The sequence below is a fragment of the Gobio gobio genome, assembly GCF_949357685.1.
Source record: "Gobio gobio genome assembly, chromosome: 23".
NCBI lineage: Eukaryota > Metazoa > Chordata > Actinopteri > Cypriniformes > Gobionidae > Gobio > Gobio gobio.
Genome location: NC_137119.1, coordinates 30,266,834 through 30,286,824, shown reverse-complemented (window position 1 = coordinate 30,286,824; position 19,991 = coordinate 30,266,834). Strand labels below are relative to the sequence as shown.

General features: G+C 35.9%; 1 protein-coding gene across 1 annotated transcript in view; it reads left to right on the top strand.

Moving 5' to 3' along the window:
- Positions 1–19,519, top strand: part of fndc3bb (fibronectin type III domain containing 3Bb) — a 77,491-nt gene extending 57,972 nt beyond the window's left edge. The window contains exons 18-24 of the mRNA XM_079806653.1: positions 616–729; positions 1,337–1,486; positions 3,362–3,648; positions 7,724–7,933; positions 10,322–10,488; positions 10,997–11,124; positions 17,534–19,519. Of these exons, the coding sequence (XP_079662779.1) occupies positions 616–729; positions 1,337–1,486; positions 3,362–3,648; positions 7,724–7,933; positions 10,322–10,488; positions 10,997–11,124; positions 17,534–17,833 (1,356 nt within the window). The 3' untranslated portion in view covers positions 17,834–19,519. The remainder of the gene's footprint in view (positions 1–615; positions 730–1,336; positions 1,487–3,361; positions 3,649–7,723; positions 7,934–10,321; positions 10,489–10,996; positions 11,125–17,533) is intronic.
- The last annotated feature ends 472 nt before the right edge of the window (positions 19,520–19,991 follow it).

The window sequence follows — 19,991 nt, the reverse complement described above, 5'->3', positions numbered from 1 at the left end:
ATGTAAACTAAAATGAAAATGAAAATATAAAAACAAACTAATTCCAAATATTATTAAATACTATAATATTTTTTTTATATAAATTTACACTAATTCATTGCTAATTCAGTTTAAACCAATCCAAAAAAAAACTCCTTTCAAGTGGTTTTTTTCACAAATGTATGTCTTTTTCTTCCCAAGTGCCACAATATAAATAGTATATATTTTTAGTGAAGGGAAATTGGCAAGTATTTTAGACATTTTTGCTTTTATTCTCTTTCATAAGCAATGAGTCAGGACAATTGCATATGAAACCGCTATAATTCTGTCCCCTTCAGATAGAAATGCAGCTCTCCAGTTGTTTTTCCTCTCTTACTTGGAATCCACGTTTTATAACAAACCCTCCACATCACCTAAAGGCAACAAAGAGATTTGCTGTCTGCCTCGGCATAGATATTGAGAAGCTAATTTAGCCCTCACCGAAGATGGATGCCTAACACAGTGTAACGCTTTGGGTTTTCCTGCCACAGAAATAACAGATTTTCCTCCGTATTGTAGAACCCAGGCCATTCATTACCGTTGAGACAGTTAAAACGCTCTAAATCTCAGCCACTTTCTCCCTCTCCTCTTTTCCAGTATGGACCTTACTCTGAATCTGTGGAAATAAGCACGGATGCTGGCCCCCCAGGACAATGTGGTCCCCCTGCCATCAATGTGACTTCACACACTTGTGCTGATGTGACCTGGGAGGTGAGTCGGCAAGAACCATTTGGCTATATACATACAGCAAATGATGAATCGTACCGCTATTTGATAAAATAGTGATTTTCTGCTGCATTGAGAAAGAAATCAATTTTCTGAAGCAGTCGTTGGCTTTGGGACTCGTAGAAACAAAAGTTGTTTTGAATTCCAAGAATATGTGCTCAATACTGGTGCAGAAACTGCTTTATGGAAAGTTCATCATCGTAATATCGTCATCGATCACCCAGAAAGTGTTGGAGATTGATTCTTGCCAGTGAAGGTGGCAGATTGTATCCACACAAAAGGTTTTCTACACCAATTGCACTTTCCATCCCTTTTTCTCAAAAGACACTTGCGTTTCATGACAAAGGGCCTTTTGTGTTTAGTTCACAATGAAAATGAATGTGATTAATATTTTTTTTTAATCCTTGATGTCTCCTGAATGTCAAAGATTTCATTTCATGTATTAGCGGTGCGTACGATGCATTAGCTCTCTTGTGTTTGTCCTGATGAAAGCGTGTCAAGCAGGTAATTAATTAGTCACATGCTGCTGGGAATATGCATTTGTTGCTCTTGTTTCCTGGAGTGTAACGTTTGCTCTGATCTCAATCCCCAGAACAAAGAGAGCTCTGGGATAGACATTTCTGAATACCGGCTGGACTGGGGGCGTGATTTGGACTCTCTTGAACTGGTTTACAGTGGAACGGAAACCTACTTCCAAATCTCCAACCTGGAGGCATCAACAGACTACTGCTGCAGGCTACAGGTAGGTCATGATCTGTTAGGACCTTGAGACATTTGCTCAAACATTAATATAAATTAAAACAAGCCAAGAAGAAAGTGAATTTCTTTATTTGCTTTATTTTTTATGTATTTTATTTTATAATTTATTTTATTTAATTTTTTTAGTTTATTTTTAAATGTAAACTTTTTTAATTTCTTTATTTTTCTTTATTGTTTTTTTATGTTTTATATTTAATTAGTGCTGTAAAATTAATTAAGCTTTGGCTTTTTGCAATCATTTGTAGCGGTTGACTAATATTTTTTAATATGTTATATATTTCATGATAACAAGAGCAGCATCTACAAACTGTTGAATTTAAATAAACATTTATTTGGAAAAACATTCCATTTTTATTTACTTGAAATACTTGAAATACAAAATACTTGAAAGCAGAAAATGTGCATTAAACAATATATGAACAGTACTATATCTCAGTGTAGCATTCGCTTTAACATTTTAGTTTGAGATGAATCAATAATTCACAGTAAAATGAGTTGTGAATAAATCAATTTCTAATTTCTTACTCAAGGAAACTCAATTATTCTAATTGTTCCTGAAAGTAATTTAGCTCAAAATTGCTTTGAGCATAATCGCATTAAATTGCATTCATTGCTCTCACTGCTTGCATTATTATTAAGCAAACAAGACGAGTTTAAAACCTTAATCACACAGTATAAAGAGGATTAACGCTTTCTGTTTACAATAAATGTGTATGAATTTAATTATTGTATTAAACAGCCTAAATGCATCGTTGTGTACATTATCATTGTCTCTCTGCAAACTGTTTTAATGCACCAAAAAATAAACCTGTGAATGGTGCTGATTAGACATTATATAAGCTGTAATAGAGTTCAAATGTTAGACTGGAGCGGTTATATCTGGAAATGTTCCGACCTTTGAGTGCTCCTCTTCACATTTAATTGGCTCTGAATCACTGGGTCTGTTATGTAGTGGAAGCAAAACAATCTATCTGCACAAGAATTAAGAGAATTCATTTCTTGTTGTACTTTCCAAAATACTCTGTGTCCTTGCAAATCTTTTGACAATCCTAAAGCATGATTGTGTGTATATATAGGCCAAAAGATAATCAGCAAAACTGATATAATGTGCGTTATAATGTGCTCCTATAATGTGTGCTACTATGCGCCACTTGTTACACACTGCAGTAAGCTAGATCAATATTAGGCATGGTAAAACATGGTACTTGCAGTAAATCAAGAAAACGAGATTTAAACAATTGCTCCCCTGTCTAATAAAACACATCTCTGGTGTTTCCATGGTTTCTACAAAATAAAAACGTAAATCGAGGGTAACGTGGGTATGATGTCATTGATCTGCGACGCACGGACACGGTCCGTGTCCAGGTTAAAATTGCTTATTTCTCTGGATTTAAACATTCTTGGAAACATTTGGGATAATGTAAGTACACAAGTCAACAAAATATACAACATTGTTCTAGTGGTTTTTGGATATTTATTTTAATCCAAAAATCTTACATATTGTGCCTTTTTAAAGTCAGCATGAAACGTACGCTATGATTGTCTTATCTTCCTTAATTTGTGATGCATAACTAAGTGAAACGGCTTCTCAAACAAAAAGAAATGTAGGGTGGGACATGATTTTGTCCATTGTGAATTGATTGGATGGTGGTTTGCTATTGATTGATCTCATGTGAGTGACGGATTGTCCCACCCTCGAGCCAGTAAACATGTCATCAGAGAAGAGATGAGATTAATAATTTTATTATTATATGCCTGGACAAATGATGTATAATAAATGCAATATTCCATAAAAAACAAGAATTGTCAATTTTGTGGTGACTTTAAAGGTGGCATTTTCTTTTTATTCTGTTCATAGGCAGTGAACCAGGCAGGGGCGGGCCCCTACAGTGATCTGGTGATGTGTCGGACCCCTGCTGCAGTCCCTGATGTAGTATCTGGAGTTCACCTGCTCGACCTCCCGCCGACCCCAACAGAAAGCGAGTCCTTCTCCCCCTCCACCTGTCTGGCCCTCACCTGGGACGAGCCCCACTGTAATGGAGCAGAAATCACCTCCTACAGCATCTCAATGGGAGACGGCATCATCACCACCGGAAACGCAACCTGTCACATTATCAGGGACCTGCTGCCGGACAGCGAGTACAGGTGAGCGGCGATGTTGGGTAATACTTCCAAACTCTTTTTCAACCATCCTCCATCAGCTCTATATATTTGTGCATTAGCGATGACCGGGGGCCTTATTTTCGCATGATTCTGTAAAATACAGACGAGTGCTGGTGAGCCACGAGCAGGTTCCTGAATTAGTGTTATTAGCTCTACAAATGGACTCCACTTATGTCTGGCTCAAGATGTGTTTAGCAAAATGGTGCATTCTGTGTACTGGGTAGATGCAAGTTGTTAGCAGGGTATAGTTGCTGTTTTTTTTTTTGTTATTGTTGTACAAAACTACAGGGGTACCATGGTACAATGAATGTATCAGATGGTAATACCACGGTACATTGGATATACAGTCAAATAAAAAATTATTCAGACTCCAGATATATTTTTTTTACTAGTGTGTGCAGTACACTGTGGTTCATTTATGTAAGTGAGGATAGCAAAATAAAGTAAACTCAGACATATCATACCCAAAAATTCTTCATACAGTGGACTACCAGTGAAATTGATCAAAACGTGGGACCAAAATTATTCAGACACTTTGACCTGACCATGTGTTTTTTTCTTTAATTGCTAATGCGACCTTTTACACCACAGACTGGACAAAATGAAGCATTGATTGTTCATTGTTTGACCTCAATTGGTATTATCTAATTGTGTACTGAAATTGCTCACAGCTGATTGGTTGATTGTAATCCATTATATACCTTTCTATCAAAGTTATCTGACATTATTAAGATGAATTTGTTCTGACACAGTTTAACTCTGAGTTCTTGTCATATTTTATTACCATTTTCTAAACTATAGTGAATAAACTGTGATAATGTGAGAAAATGTTGAAGATGCCTGAACAAATTTTGGTTTGACTTTATACTATGGTACTGAATGATTGCCATATTCATGCATAATACTGTTAAACCTACAGTATTATGTCAAAAAACATGGTATCACAGTAGTATGTGTCCAAAAAAAACAAAACACATTTGCATAAAGAAACGACTCTCTCACATGGTCTTTGGGCTAATAGGCTTCGGGAAAGCGAGTCTGTTAAATGTTACCTGAGGTAAAGGCTTTAATTTGGGATGGATGACAACATTAAATGGACACAGAAATTACTTCTCCATTGAGGTAATGGACAGTTAAACTCGTCCCCAATTAATATGCCAAATGCACTCGTAATTATCATGAATGCATAATGTCTCTAATGGAACTAGAGATTTCGATATCCTTCTTGAGCGGTCCAAAAAATAACATTCCAGCTCACCCTAATGACCCAATGTTACCAAAATGTATGTGAATCTCAAGGCATTAAATGACTAAATATCAAGCCAAGTGGTCTCTGAAAACAAATTATGCTCAACTTTTGCAATTAGCAACTGGAGTGATTTTAAATGGATGTATGAATTCAGTTGTCCTTAAAGGTATAGTTCACCCAAAAATGAAAATTCAGTCATCATTTACTTACCCTCAAGTTGTTCCAAACCTGTACGAGTTTCTTTGTTCTGCTGAACACAAAAGAAGATATTTAGAAGAATATTTGTAACAAAGCCGATAGAGCAACCATTGACTACCATAGTAGGGAAAAAAAATACCATGGTAGTCAATGGTTGCTCTTTCTGCTTGGTTTCAAACATTCTTCTAAATATCTTATTTTGTGTTCAGCAGAACAAAGAAACTCATAAAGCTTAGGAACAACTTGAGGGTAAGTAAATGATGACAGAATGTTCTTTTTTTGGTGAACTATCCCTTTAAGTTCACACAGGTGTCCTAGCAGTATCACATTAGTCATAAACATTGTCACTTTTGACATGCACAGTGTCCTAATGATTTTTTTAAAAATGTATTTATAATGTAATATTAATACCCTTTTTTTCACGTTTTGCTTGAAAATTGTAGTCTCTCTCTCTCTCTCTCTCTCTCTCTCTCTCTCTCTCTCTCTCTCTCTCCCTCTCTCTCTCTGAATGTACGACCACTCAAAAGTTAAGATTTCTTTAAATAAAGGCAGTTTCAGTTTCCATAAAAATATTAAGCATCACAACCAATTTCTACACTGATATCATAAAATATATGTTTAATGTCTTTGGTTTCTGAATTCATTAAATATTTCCAGAGAATCAAGCCCCACATACTGTTTTTTCAGTCATGTTAAGTGCTTTGAAACATGGGTTTTGAACACTGTGCAGGACTTTTTAATAGAAATAAAAAAGCTTTAGGTTTTGTAAGTAAGCTTTTAAGTTCCACTGAGACCATAAACTGGGCACATGGTCACAGAAGGTTATTTACTCATCTGCACGTGATATTTTCTGTCCATTAGTCCCAGAAAATAGTATTCTAGAATTTACTAGTTCATAACAACTCTTATTTTTTTGGGATGATATCATTTCCTCACCCTCATGTTGTTCCAAATGTGTATAACTTTCTTTCAATAAGACACAAAAAAGAGAAATTTTAAAGAATGTTCACGCTGCTCTTTTTTTCAGTGAATAAATGACACCAAACACAACCGGGGTCCGTTCTTCATACCTAGCTTAATACATCTGAGATGATTTGACAGATCCCATATCTTCTAATTGTGATAACTGATCTCTGGCTAATTTGGTTCTTCAAACGAATTTGCGGATTGGATTAAAATATCTGGATTAAATTATCTAAGATTACTGCACGTTCTTGTGTTCACTGAAGAGGGCAGATTCATCGAGACTCAAAACCGCGATCAGTAAAGCAGCGATTGGCTGGCGTCAAGACAACGTAATGACATCATATACAAATTACACACAAATTTCTGGACCTTTTATAAGGAACCAGCCAAACGACCAAACCAACATAAACGTTATAATAGATAAATGATAAATGTTTTTTTTAAAACATGAGTCACAATTATTTGTATTCACGATTTTATTTTATTCATAATTTTATAATTAAATAAATATTACTCCCATAATATTCTTCATCACTCAAATTAATGCACGGCTCAGAGTAACTGTACAACGTGTGTAAGACTCCAATAAAAGGGTAAAGTAATTATTCCATCACAAATAAATCTCTCAATCAAGTGGCTGTGTCTATAGTATTATGCACCTTTTCCACAACATTATAATATTATTTTCAAACATTTTTTTATATTTTTATTATTATCTAAAATTAGTATTGCCCCTGGTTCAGTAATGAACTCTTGTAATAAAGTAGTGGTAGCTGGGACATATTTTAAGTATCACCTCAAGATGCAATCTAATCCTGTTTACATGAAATAAGCCTGCTCCCGAGCAGGTTTAAGCTTACGGACCTGTTGCTATGACAGCAAGTCCAGGATGAGCATCGAAGAACCAAACAATCCAAGATAATGCCAAATCGTCATCAATCAAATCCAGCTAACTGAGTTAGCGAGGTACGAAGAACGGACCCCTGGTTCTTATGCGTTTAAGTAAATGCAACTGATAAATGTTCCACAGAAGATAAAGTCATACAGGTTTAGAATAACATTCGGATGATTAATTTGTCTATTAATGTTAAGAATATATCAAAGGTATTGTAATAACGTTCCCTCTTTCAGAGCTCTTCCGCCAAAACAATTTTGAAATGTTTTTCTGTCCCATGTGCACTTGCAATAATTGGATTCTTGGATATCAGCTGGGTAACTTTGCAGAAATCCTCATTCGAATGCAAGACCACCCCTTCAGCCAGAGTAGATCATTGTCATCTGTGCTGAAAGGTCACAGAGAGCTGGAGGCTGCCGTGTTTAACTGGGATCGGCACATTGGGCAAAACTGCAGGACCTACTGACTATTAGTTTGCAGATGAATCTGCTTCCAAATCAATCTCCATAGTAATATGATGTTGATGGACGGAGCTCCGTTTTTGGGTGATCTATTCCCTTAAAGTTACCAATACTGAATCATTGACAGATTTTCCTTAGAATAGTCTGTAGGGTCATTCAAGTGAAGAGAGATAATTTGAAGAGAATCAACAATTGATGTTAGAAGCTGCTTAGCCTTTAAACCAAAGGGAACTAACAACTGTACAAGATTAAAAAGCTAAACACTTTATTTCCTCTTTCTCCTCTCAGCCTGCAGATTCAAGCAGAAAATGAAATGGGCCTCGGGCCCTTCAGTCAGACCCTAACAGTGAGGACAAGGCCCCTGCCGCCTTCTCCACCACGGCTGGAGTGTGCAGCAGTCGGACCCCAGAGTCTGAAACTACGTTGGGGTTTCAGCAGCCGAAGTCATCTCACCGACGACACTACCTACATTCTGCAGATGGAGGACAGGAATCAGAGGTTAGCACTGAAGGAGCGGGTCTAGGGATGTGCAAAACGACATATTTTTGTAATAATCAGTTTGATAGTTGATCATTTGGTCTTAATGAAGTCTTCTATAATCAGGCTAATTTAGATGTATTTTTAGGAAAATAACTTTTTCAGGTGTCTGCTGAAAATTTGAGAGAGAAAAAAGCACAAAATGTATTTTAACAGTCAAAACCATCAAAATGTCAAAACCATCATAAAAATCAAAAAAGAAAATTTTCAAATAAAAGTTGCTTGATATTTACTATGAAAAGTGCTATATAAACAAATACTAAAAATTGTGTTTGTGTTTTAATAAAAGGGATTAGAAGAAATTTAACACAAAATAAATCATTTTCAAATATTATTGTACTAATTTAATTATAAATTACTGATGCAATGACAATATACAAGCAAATCATTTCATTTAGCAAACAACTCGTTTTATTCATAATATCATACTATTTTTCTCACACCGTTTAAACGAGTATGAAAATACAGGGCTGTAACTAACTTTTTTAGGAAGATGATCTTTCATATTTGAGGGTCCTATAACCTTTTATTGCACAAACATATCAAAGTCCTTAAAATGATAGAAAAGCGCTGTTTTGATTGCAGTAGCAGCGGTTCCCTACAGGGGATGAATTTTAAAAACTCAACTTCTCTGAAAGTGTTTACCATGTCACGCTGACATGTGTAAAGTGTTAGAGACCCCCTGTGGTGAAAATCAAGTTTTTAATGTTGTTTATATGTCTATGTGATCAATACTATGCTGCAAAGCAGGGGAGTCTCAAATATGAAAAATCAAGTACTTTTAGCAATATAGTGGGTGAATTATGTATATGTTGTACACTGAACAGGCATAACATTATGACCAGTGATGGGAATAACGGCGTTATAGATAAACGGCGTTGCTAACGGAATTATTTTTTTCAGTAACGAGTAATGAAATTAATTACTGTTTGGTAATTGGTAACCATTACTGGGTGGTACACATCACTGATGATGATTGGTGGGTGGGAGACAAGGTTGAGGTTGATAGGTTGAGTTTACACCTATTTTTTTACGCTCTATGGTTCACACACACACACACACACACACACACACACACCTATGACACACACACACACACGCATATGCACAGTCAGCGATGGCAAGTAGAGGAAGAGGAATACTGAATCTGTTTTTGTGCAAGTGAGATTAGTAAATGCACACTCACATTTAGTCTAGATTAGGACTACAATAACCATCATGTTCACACACTGCACACACAACGCCTCTGCACTCACTCCTGATTTCTTTCAACATGGAGACAGGAGAAAAATTTGAAAATTAAGTCATTTGTGTTACTTATTTGAAAGATATTTTGTAAATTTAAAAGTAATATGTTACTAGTTACTTGGAGAAAGTAATCAGATTACATAACTCGATACTTGTAATGCTTTACCCCCTACATTAGTTTTTGTTAATATTTTGAATTAGATTTTTGTTTTAAAGTTTTAATAATTTTGTGTGTTTGCCATTTTAATAGTTTCTTTTTCTTGTCAATATAGTTAAGTTTTAATTCTACGTTATTTAGTTTATTTTAGTACTTCAACACAAACTAAATGAAAATGAGAAATGCTGCCATTGCAGAATTCAAGAAAGTGTTTTTATGGTTTTAATTTTAGTTAACCCTGGTTCATATTTAAGAACCTATAAACCTCTTGTGCACAACATAAAAAGCTTGGTAATTTTGCTCAAATTATGTAAATGTTCTTTGTTTGAATATAATTTTTTCATAGTAAAGCATCTGTGTATGTGTATATGCATGCGCTTCTTCGCTTGAATTTGTCCCTGATGCACCCGTACGGCAGTTACTTCTGATGTAAGCAGATCATCTGAAAAGCACATTTTGTGTTTGTGGATCCATTAAGGTGGAGTTGGTTAATGAGAAGACTTGATCTCAAAGCGCTGTTGGGAATTAGAATAAGAGACTCAAGGTTATCAAGACCACCAGCCTTAATGCTTTCTCAGAGTCGCTCGTCACTGACCCACGATAGCTCATTTAGAAGCAAATGAGGGCCCGTGTTCTCCCGGGTTTCGAGCTTTCAGCCTCAGTTCCACTTCTGAAAATTTTTACCCATATAAGCAGTAAAGTCTGGACTCTTAAATGGAGGTAATGAAAGCCTGCCTGTACCTCGCAAAATTTTCTACCTTCGTGCTCTTTATTAAAGTGATGTGAATGGAACAGCGTTCAGCTATGTGATCTCAAGCTATCAATCAATTTTTTTGTTAGTTTGCACTCAAGACTTCAGAAGAAATACTAGGCTTCCAGTTAACTAAAAATTATAATGAATGTTATTTGTGCGTGTTTGTAATAAGCCTTCACTATCTTGTTAGGTTTGTGGTGGTTTACCGAGGTCCGAGCCACACTTTTAAGCTGCAGAGACTGAGCGAATCGAGCCGCTACCGTTTCCGGATCCAGGCAGTGAGCGAGGCGGGCGAGGGGCCGTTTTCTGAGACGTACACCTTCAACACCACCAAATCTCTGCCACAAACACTGAAAGGTACCACATTTATTACACTTTATTCTTCTCTGTGGAGGTACAAACAAAACGTTTTGGATATGTATGTATTTTTTTTTAAAGGAAATTGATACTTTTATTCAGCAAGGACACATAAAATTGATCAAAAGTGACATTAAAGACATTTATAATATTACAGATATCTCTAATTCAATTAAAGGCTGTTCTTTTGAACTTTTAATTCATCATTCATTCATTTATTCATTCATTGATGATAATAAGAAATGCTTCTTGAGCAGCAAATCAGCATCTTCGAATGATTTCAGACGGATCATGGGACACTGAAGACTATTATATTCAAATAGAAAACATTTATTTTAGACTGTAGTATATTTACGTCATACATACATTTACAATCTTACTGTTTTTGACAGTATTTTTTACAAAAAAAAAAATATTGCTGATCCCAAACTTTGGAACTTTGGTGTAAAGAAGAAAATTAAAATAATAATAAAAAAGCCTTAATGTTTTTTATTGTTGTTGTCCTCAGCCCCAAAAATTGTTCAGCTTGAGGGAAATACCTGTGAGGTCACATGGGAGAGTATTCCACCAATGAGAGGAGACCGAATCAGCTATGTGCTACAGGTGCTGGGAGGGAGAGAATCTGATTTTAAACAGGTAAGATCCAAACTCCTTCATCTTTTACTTCTTAAAACAGCTCTTGCTCCCAAATTGTTTCCAAGAACTTTGGAAATTGTCTGATACTTTTGTTTAAATGTTTGAGATATGGTAGTTTTACTTTGTTTCACGGAAGAAACGTTGTCTTTTTCTATGCTACAGTAGATTTACTTATGGCCACAGTCACAGGAGGCAAGCTGTTGATGAATAGAATTCATTTAGAACAGGAAATGGAAACAGTGCTCGAGCTATTTGCATCATTTGCTGTTCCATTTTATCAGCTTTAACTCATCACAATCCACATTTGAATGAAATTGAGTGCTCCCGTACACACAGTCCCAAAGGATTCATTCAGTTGTGCTGTGGGGTTGGAAAGGCACGCAGAGAGAGCAAAACATGTTATCATCACCATTGGGTCCATCCAGGTGTACACTCGCTTTTGTTGTGAAATCGATTTTTGTTTTGCCACTTCCGTGGTGCGATAAGTCGAATGGAAGTTCACAACATTTGAAATTGCCTGGATTTATTTATTTAAAATGGGAGAAAACACTACTTTTCTGTCCTCTCTTTTCCTAAAGGATGCGTCATTTTCACAAAGGTCATGTTTCTCCACAAAATCAAAAGATTTTTTTCTCATTACGATTCTCATTACTTTAACGTCAACTTAAGTAACCTTTATTTATATAGTGCTTCATACAAAAATCAGATTCACAAGGATAAACAGGAAACGTTTCAAAGCACCTCTAAAAAGATCAGAGTTCAGTTCAGTGTAGATTCAGTTCGGTTTAATAACCAAAATTAATTTAGCTATAAAGCAGTTCTGCGGAAAACAGTGATGTCATCGTCCAGCTCAGTGCAGTTCTCATACAGCAGCGTCAGTATAGTCAGATCAATCGTTTTGAGTAAGCAAGCCAGAGGCGACAGTGCCAAGAAAAACTCCATCAGGTGACAGAAATGGAGAAAAAAACCTCGTAAAAAACCAGGCTCGGGTGGAGTGCCAGCAGCTTTTTATCATCCAGGAGCTGTATACTTTCATGTAATGTGAAAAATTACTATTATTACTCTATTATACACTCTGTTTATCTATTATACACTCAGTGTTATTATACACTCTGAGAAAAAAAGTTGCAAGATGTAAGCTCGCAATTGTCAGGAAAAAAAGTCTGAATTGTGAGAGAAATATTCTATAGCGGAAACAAGCTTCCATACTTTAGTGCCTCAGTAGGGGTCTGATTGTTTAAAGGAAATTGAAAACGGAAGGGGATGTTTTTGTTTTCTTTCCTCTTCAAATAAAAACCACTTGACAGACGAGGCTTAAGCCTAGTCCCAGACTAAAATGCATACTTCAGCTGTTTTAACTGAAACCTATTTGCACTAACATATCTTAAAACATGTTCCATTGTTTTGTCTCAAGATGCACACCAGTAATGTTTTTTTTCTAAAGCCCTATTCGCACGGGATTAGTATTATCTGGGGATCTCGTGTGATTTAGAAATGAAATCTAAATCCCCCCCCCTATACTTTGTTATATACCAAAGATTCTTACGAAGCCACTCCTTCGTTGCCCGAGTGATGTGTTTGGGATCATTGTCATGCTGAAAAACCCAGCCAAGTTTCATCTTCAATGCCCTTGCTGATGGAAGGAGGTTTTTACTCAAAATCTCACGATACATGGCCCCATTCATTCTTTCCTGGTCTCTTTGCAGAAAAACAGCCCCAAAGCATGATGTTTCCACCCCCATGCTTCACAGTAGGTATGGTGTTCTTTGGATGCAACTCCAACTCCTCCAAACACGAGAGTTGAGTTTTTACCCAAAAGTTCTATTTTGGTTTCATCTGACCATATGACATTCTCCCAATCCTCTTCTGGATCATCCAAATGCTCTCTAGCAAACTTCAGACGGGCCCGGACATGTACTGGCTTAAGCAGGGGTACACGTCTGGCACTGCAGGATTTGAGTCCCTGGCGGCGTAGCGTGTTACTGATGGTAGCCTTTGTTACTTTGGTCCCAGCTCTCTGCAGGTCATTCACTAGGTCCCCCCGTGTGGTTCTGGGATTTTTGCTCACCGTTCTTGTGATCATTTTGACCCCACGGGGTGAGATCTTGCGTGGAGCCCCAGATCGAGGGAGATTATCAGTGGTCTTGTATGCCTTCCATTTTCTAATATTTGCTCCCACAGTTGATTTCTTCACACCAAGCTGCTTACCTATTGCAGATTCAGTCTTCCCAGCCTTTGTGCAGGTCTACAATTTTGTTTCTGGTGTCCTTTGACAGCTCTTTGGTCTTGGCCATAGTGGAGTTTGGAGTCTGACTGTTTGAGGTTGTGGACAGGTGTCTTTTCTACTGATAACGAGTTCAAACAGGTGCCATTAATACAGGTAACGAGTGGAGGACAGAGGAGCCTCTTAAAGAAGAAGTTACAGGTCTGTGAGAGCCAGAAATCTTGCTTTTTGTAGGTGACCAAATACTTATTTTCCATCATAATTTGCAAATAAATTCTTTAAAAATCAGACAATGGGATTTTTTTCCCTTATTCTGTCTCTCATAGTTGAAGTGTACCTATGATGAAAATTACAGGCCTCTCTCATCTTTTTAAGTGGGAGAACTTGCACAATTGGTGGCTGACTAAATACTTTTTTTCGTTATAGATATAGCTGTATGATATATCAAAACAACAGTGTTTTGGTTCAGTTGGAGAACAGACGTTGCAATTAAAAACTGAGCACAGGCCAGCAGCAGGAATCAGATTTCATTTATCACAATAGTGAGGAGCTGACAATATGAAGGCGGAAGATTTGGTTTCAAAGCTAAATGTAAAAGCGCCCATTTAAGCAAGCTTGTCATTGTACTGTTCTGTTTTTGTGTTTTTCATCAAGAATAATATTGAACACACCTTTCAAGCAATTCGCTCCCAAATTGGCTCTAATTCTAAAGTGAAAGTATAATGTGCACAGCCGCACAGGCATTTATAACAGTGCGTGTTATGAATGCAGCCTCCATTCTTCGCTAAATATGGATAAAAATGCGCACGAAACAAAAACCTTGCAAAAATTATATACGACCCTCCAAATCCTGGCCAAATCACAAAGACGGGACTAATATTATCAGACATGGCCGATTCGCACGGGATTAAGATCCGCAATTATTACAAATTACTAGAGGTCACCAGGTAATACTAATCCCATGCGAATAGGGCTTAAGGCACATTTATAAAGCTACTTAAATGTGCTAATTGAACCAAGGGCTAATTCTGGCTTAATCTAAGCCAGGGGTGTCCAAACTCGGTCCTGGAGGGCCACTGTCCTGCAGAGTTTAGCTCTTACTTGCTTCAACACCTGTGTGGAAGTTTCTAGTATCCATAATAAGACCTTGATTAGCTGGTTCAGGTGTGTTTAATTGGGGTTGGAGCTAAACTTTGCAGGACAGTGGCCCTCCCGGATCAGGATTGGACACCCCTGATCTAAGCCCTGTCTGTGAAACCGGGCCATAAAGTGACCCCACATTGACTCTTCTACCTGTTGTTCTTTGCATAGCTTGCAGCCTACATTGTGAAATGTGACCCCACGAAGGTAAAATGGATTACCTGGTCCTGAAAAGCAAAACTATTCTGATCCAGATTAAACTTTCTGAACAACTGGGCCCTGGACATTTCTTATAATTCACCCTTACAGTCATTCATCTGTTCTACTAAATTCATCCTCACTAATGACTTGCTATATTAATTTTGATTAAAAAAATAATTTAATGAAGGAGTGGAGTTCCCCAGGCACTATATTAGCTTAATTAACAATTTAACTGAGCCGCCATTATCCCCCTGTTTATGCAAATACCACTAGAAGATGTTTAAGAAGTGATATGTAGATATTTTCCTTGCCTTTAATTAATTGGGATTTTTAATTCACAAAAGACTAATTATACATACATAATTGTGTGTCTTTCATGGAAATAATATCAAGACTTCGCCAAAACTGAGCTAGCGTTCATTGAGAGGCTTAAAATCTCTTTTGTTTCCATGGAGACATAAAATGTGGTCCTTCTGAAAGCTGCATGTGACAGGTGGAACAAAGTCGGCTGAATAAGCCTGCTTTTATTTTCCATTTACTCAGTGGTCTTGTTTTTTTTTTGTGTATGTTCCCAAAAATGGCTTATGCTTTTTGGTCAACAACCACATTCAGTGAGCTATTGTTATATATACTTAGTTTTGACATTAAAATAAATAGAATAATTTGTTTTGATTTTTTTTGAAACGCACACTGCTTTAAATCGAATCTTCCATTTTGTAGTGCACTTGTGCTACATACAGACTATTGTGTGTATTGTCATGGTCATTAGTGCAGTGGCAACATGCAGAATGTCCTTTTACATATACAAACATCCTTGCAAAAGGTGTGTGAATGCCCTAGACACTTTTTTTTTTCATCTTTTCGGGTTAATTTCTCTTGTGCTTGAATTACAGTGTTTTTTATACACTACAGAGAGAGAAAAGATTTGTATTTCAAGCAAGTATTTGTAAGAATATTCATGTTACTCTAATCATCAGTTTTATGAACAAACAAGTTCATTCTTGTATGATATTGATCATGACAGTGTTGCTCGCGCTCCAGATGAAAGGGTTATAGTGGCTTGTTGAGATTCCCTTTGAGCAGACCGAAGTCCTTTATTAGCCGAGACCTGAAGATTGATCTTTTGTGAGAAGTGGGTCAGAGACGGTGCAGAAATTGTTTGGCCTTCTTTCTGACATCTTGGGATTCTTTTCTGATGAGCAGTGAATCTAAAATCTTGTGCCCTGTGATTCATTCTTCATTTGTTCTTTTACAGCATTTGCTATAGCTACCTAAAACCATGTTTTTTGTAAAAAAAAACAAAAAAATGTAATAATAAGGGGTATAATATAAATATATTATTGACAGATTCGTTCGTTCGTTCGTTTATTCATTTTAATTTACACATATACACTCTAAAAAATGCTGGGTTAAAAATAACCCAAGTTGGGTTGAAAATGGACTAACCCAGCGATTGGGATGTTTTAACCCAGCAGTTGGCTTAAATGTTTGCTTAAAACAACCCAATCCCTGGGTTAAAATAACCCAATTGATGGGTTAGTCCATTTTCAACCCAACTTGGGTTATTTTTAGAGTGTAATATTACATGTGTGTGCATTTATATATATATAAAAAAATGTATTTACTTGTTTACATTTTTAAATTCAAAGCCAGTCAACTTGTGCCAGTCACCTTGTGTAATATGTATGTATATATATATATATATATGTATATATGTATATATGTATATATGTATATATGTATATATGTATATATGTATATATGTATATATGTATATATGTATATATATATATATATATATATATATGTATGTATATATATGTATATATGTATATATATATATATAACTACCAATTCATTAATTAAAAGGCATATAATATATAAAAAATAATGTCTTCCCATATAAATGCAAATGTATACGTGTAAATTATAATAAATAAATGGATGGAAGGAGCTCTGAAAATGTTATAAATAATTATAAAAATATTATTTTTAATATTATTATTATTATTACACAAGGTGACTGGCACAATGTGTGTGTGTGTGTGTGTGTGTGTGTGTGTGTGTGTGTGTGTGTGTGTGTGTGTGTGTGTGTGTGTGTGTGTGTGTGTGTGTGTGTGTGTGTGTGTGTGTGTGTGTGTGTGTGTGTGTGTGTGTGTGTGTGTGTGTGTGTGTGTGTGTGTGTGTGTGTGTGTGTGTGTGTGTGTGTGTGTGTGTGTGTGTGTGTGTGTGTGTGTGTGTGTGTGTGTGTGTGTGTGTGTGTGTGTGTGTGTCTATATATATACACACACACACACACATATTGTCACATATCTTTTGACAGCCCTAATATATATAAATATATAAATAATATTAGGGCTGTCAAAAGATTAATCGCATCCAAAATAAAAGTTTGTGTGTACATAATATATGTGTGTGTACTCTGTTAATTATTATTTATATATAAATACACACACAAGCATGTATATATTTAAGAAAAAAATATTATTTTTATATATAAAACATTTATATTTATATATATATTATAGATTATATAAATGTATATACAGTATATACATGCAAATATTTCTTAAATATATACATGAATGTGTGTGTATTTATATATAAATAATAATTAACAGAGTACACACACATATATTATGTAAACACAAACTTTTATTTTGGATGCGATTAATATATATATATTTCCCATCCCAGTCCCCCTATGTAATATCTAACAAATTATTTTTATTATTAATACTATTACTATTAATAATAATAATTCATTTTTAGGTATCCAAAAGTGTGCACCGTGATTAAAGAGCTTGATCTGAGCTAATGCTTTACTTTCCTTCTGTCTCTTAGGTGTATAAGGGAGATGAGACGTCCTTCCAGCTCTTCGGCCTGCAGTGGAACACAGACTACCGCGTGCGAGTGTTTGCATGCAGGCGCTGCGCAGACACACACCAGGAGCTGTTCGGGTCCTTCAGCCCATCCGCCCACTTCAACCTGCGGCGGTCTGACGCCACACTGGCTGTGGAAGCGGACGTCACAAGGGTGCCCATGGGCAAATCCCTCACCGATGAACAGTTTGCCGGCCTCATAGTATTTGGGGTGGCCTCTGTCTCTGTCTTAATGGCCTTCCTTCTTCAGCTTCTGATTTAAAGGCGGGAAACTTTGTGTTCTTCACTGTCACTTGAGTTTTTAAACTAAAGCTTGCAAAATCATTAGTGCAAGTATTGTTTTTTTGGTCATTGTCCAAAATACACTTTTTACAGTTTTAAGAACCACCTGAGCAGATTTCATATTATTATTATTATTATTATTTTTTATTACAGGTTTTTTACAGTTTTTCCTATAAGGTGAGTTACAGCTTTAAGAAATCAGTAATGATGAAACGTACTGTTCGGCGTCTGTGCCTGATCTTTGTTCAACTTTAAGATGCTGTAGCATATTTTTATATGTAGTATTTAGGAGATTTTTAACACTAAAGTAATAAGTGGCCTTTCGGATCTCAAGTTATGCAAGAATGGAGTCTGAGGATGTTTTTTTTTTTTAATGGTCAGTTTTGATTATCTTTAATTCAGCGTCTAGACAGATAAACAGCACCAATGTCCTCTTTCGCTTATCTGTGCCCCTGGAAAGTGTTTCTAAAAGCTTCTTAAAAGCTTTATTTTTTCGTTTGTCTTAAAAAAATGTGTCCTTGGGCCCTTCTGTACAACAAAAAAAAAAGGAAAAAAGTCAAAAAAACAACTGTCAGTCCAAAGAGAGTCAAATGACAGTCTTTGCAATCAATCATCAATGTACAGTGTTGTGAAGTCTGGAGTGTTTGTACCTCAGGGACTTGGGAGGGCCAGAGGTAATGTGAACCTGTGCCTTTAAATCCACAATTCCAAATCATTTCAGATCTGCTGCTTACAGTATTCCATTAACCCTTTCCCCTGGTCACATACAGTACATGATCGTGTTTACTAGCTCAATCAGCCCTTAACCAAAGTTAGTGAGCAAAAAAGGTATACAGTAACGGTTTTGTTGGATTTATTTATGCTATATACTTTTACTTTATAATGCAAATCACAGTGCAATCTTCATTTATTTATTACAAGAATCAGAACTGTCATATTCAATATTTTCCTCATGTAGCATGTCTTTTTTATAGGGGGGGGGTTATGATAAATCGTTATTATTTTTTCCAAATATACCACAGCATTTTAACATCATTAACCTGTCTTATTGCAGATATATTTGTATTGTTTGTTATTCTGTTTTTGCTTTGGTTTCCGGAAATGTTGATATGTGATCAACCTTGTGGTTTCATCTGCACAAACAGAATAATTTTTTTTTTCGTACTACTTTTAACTACTTTTCATCGTATATATGTATTGCGCAACTTTTTAGACAAACATTCCATTGTTTTCTGATTAAAAGAAGTTGAAATGACTTGACACTAGAAAACTTGAAGTGGAAACACTTGAAGAACACTTTTTTTTTAACCTTTTAAGAACAGTAGACCCAGAATCTTTTTAAGTGGAAAACAGAAATACTTTTTTCTTTTTAATTTTTTTTAGCTGAATTTAGCTGGATATCAGGTAATAAGTGGCCTAGACATAGTTTTCCATGCTTGTGTATTGTTTCATGAAAATCATTCCATATTACCATTTTTTTTAAAGCATAACTGTCACATTTATTGATGTAAATTATAATCGTAGACATTATATTTTAAAAAAAAAAAAACTACCATATCAATTTAAATGTATAGATATTGAAAATACTACCCTTTGTATTTAAGATGATTATGTATCTGTAGCATATATGTAATATATTTATACACAATAAATTTTTTTAAATTTCTGAAACTATTTGCAGTGTTTGTATTTCATTTATGACCCTTATAGAGAAGGGGTTCAATCTTCAACTGGCTGGCAGGAGCCGCCACGAGTATAACGTGTTCTCTATCACTCTCGCTGCATGGAAATACATTATTATATTATTGTAAATAGAATCTTTGGAATCTATTATTGTGTATTATAGACGTTTTTGGGGGGTTTCTCACTATTAAAGCAATCAAATGTACATTATCACGACTGGGTGCTTACTGACGCTTGGCTGGCCGCTCTCTGAATATTCATGTTATTTGGATAATTCATGTTTTTATAGGCAATTTTTTTCTTTCCAAATTAGAAAAATTTTCTTGGAATTAGAGACAAGGGCGGCTGGCTGAACTGAGCGGCCAGCCAAGGGTCAGTAAGCACCCAGTCGTGATCACGTTCATTTGACTGCTTTAATTGTGAGAACCCCCCCCCCCCACCCCTTAAAACGTCTA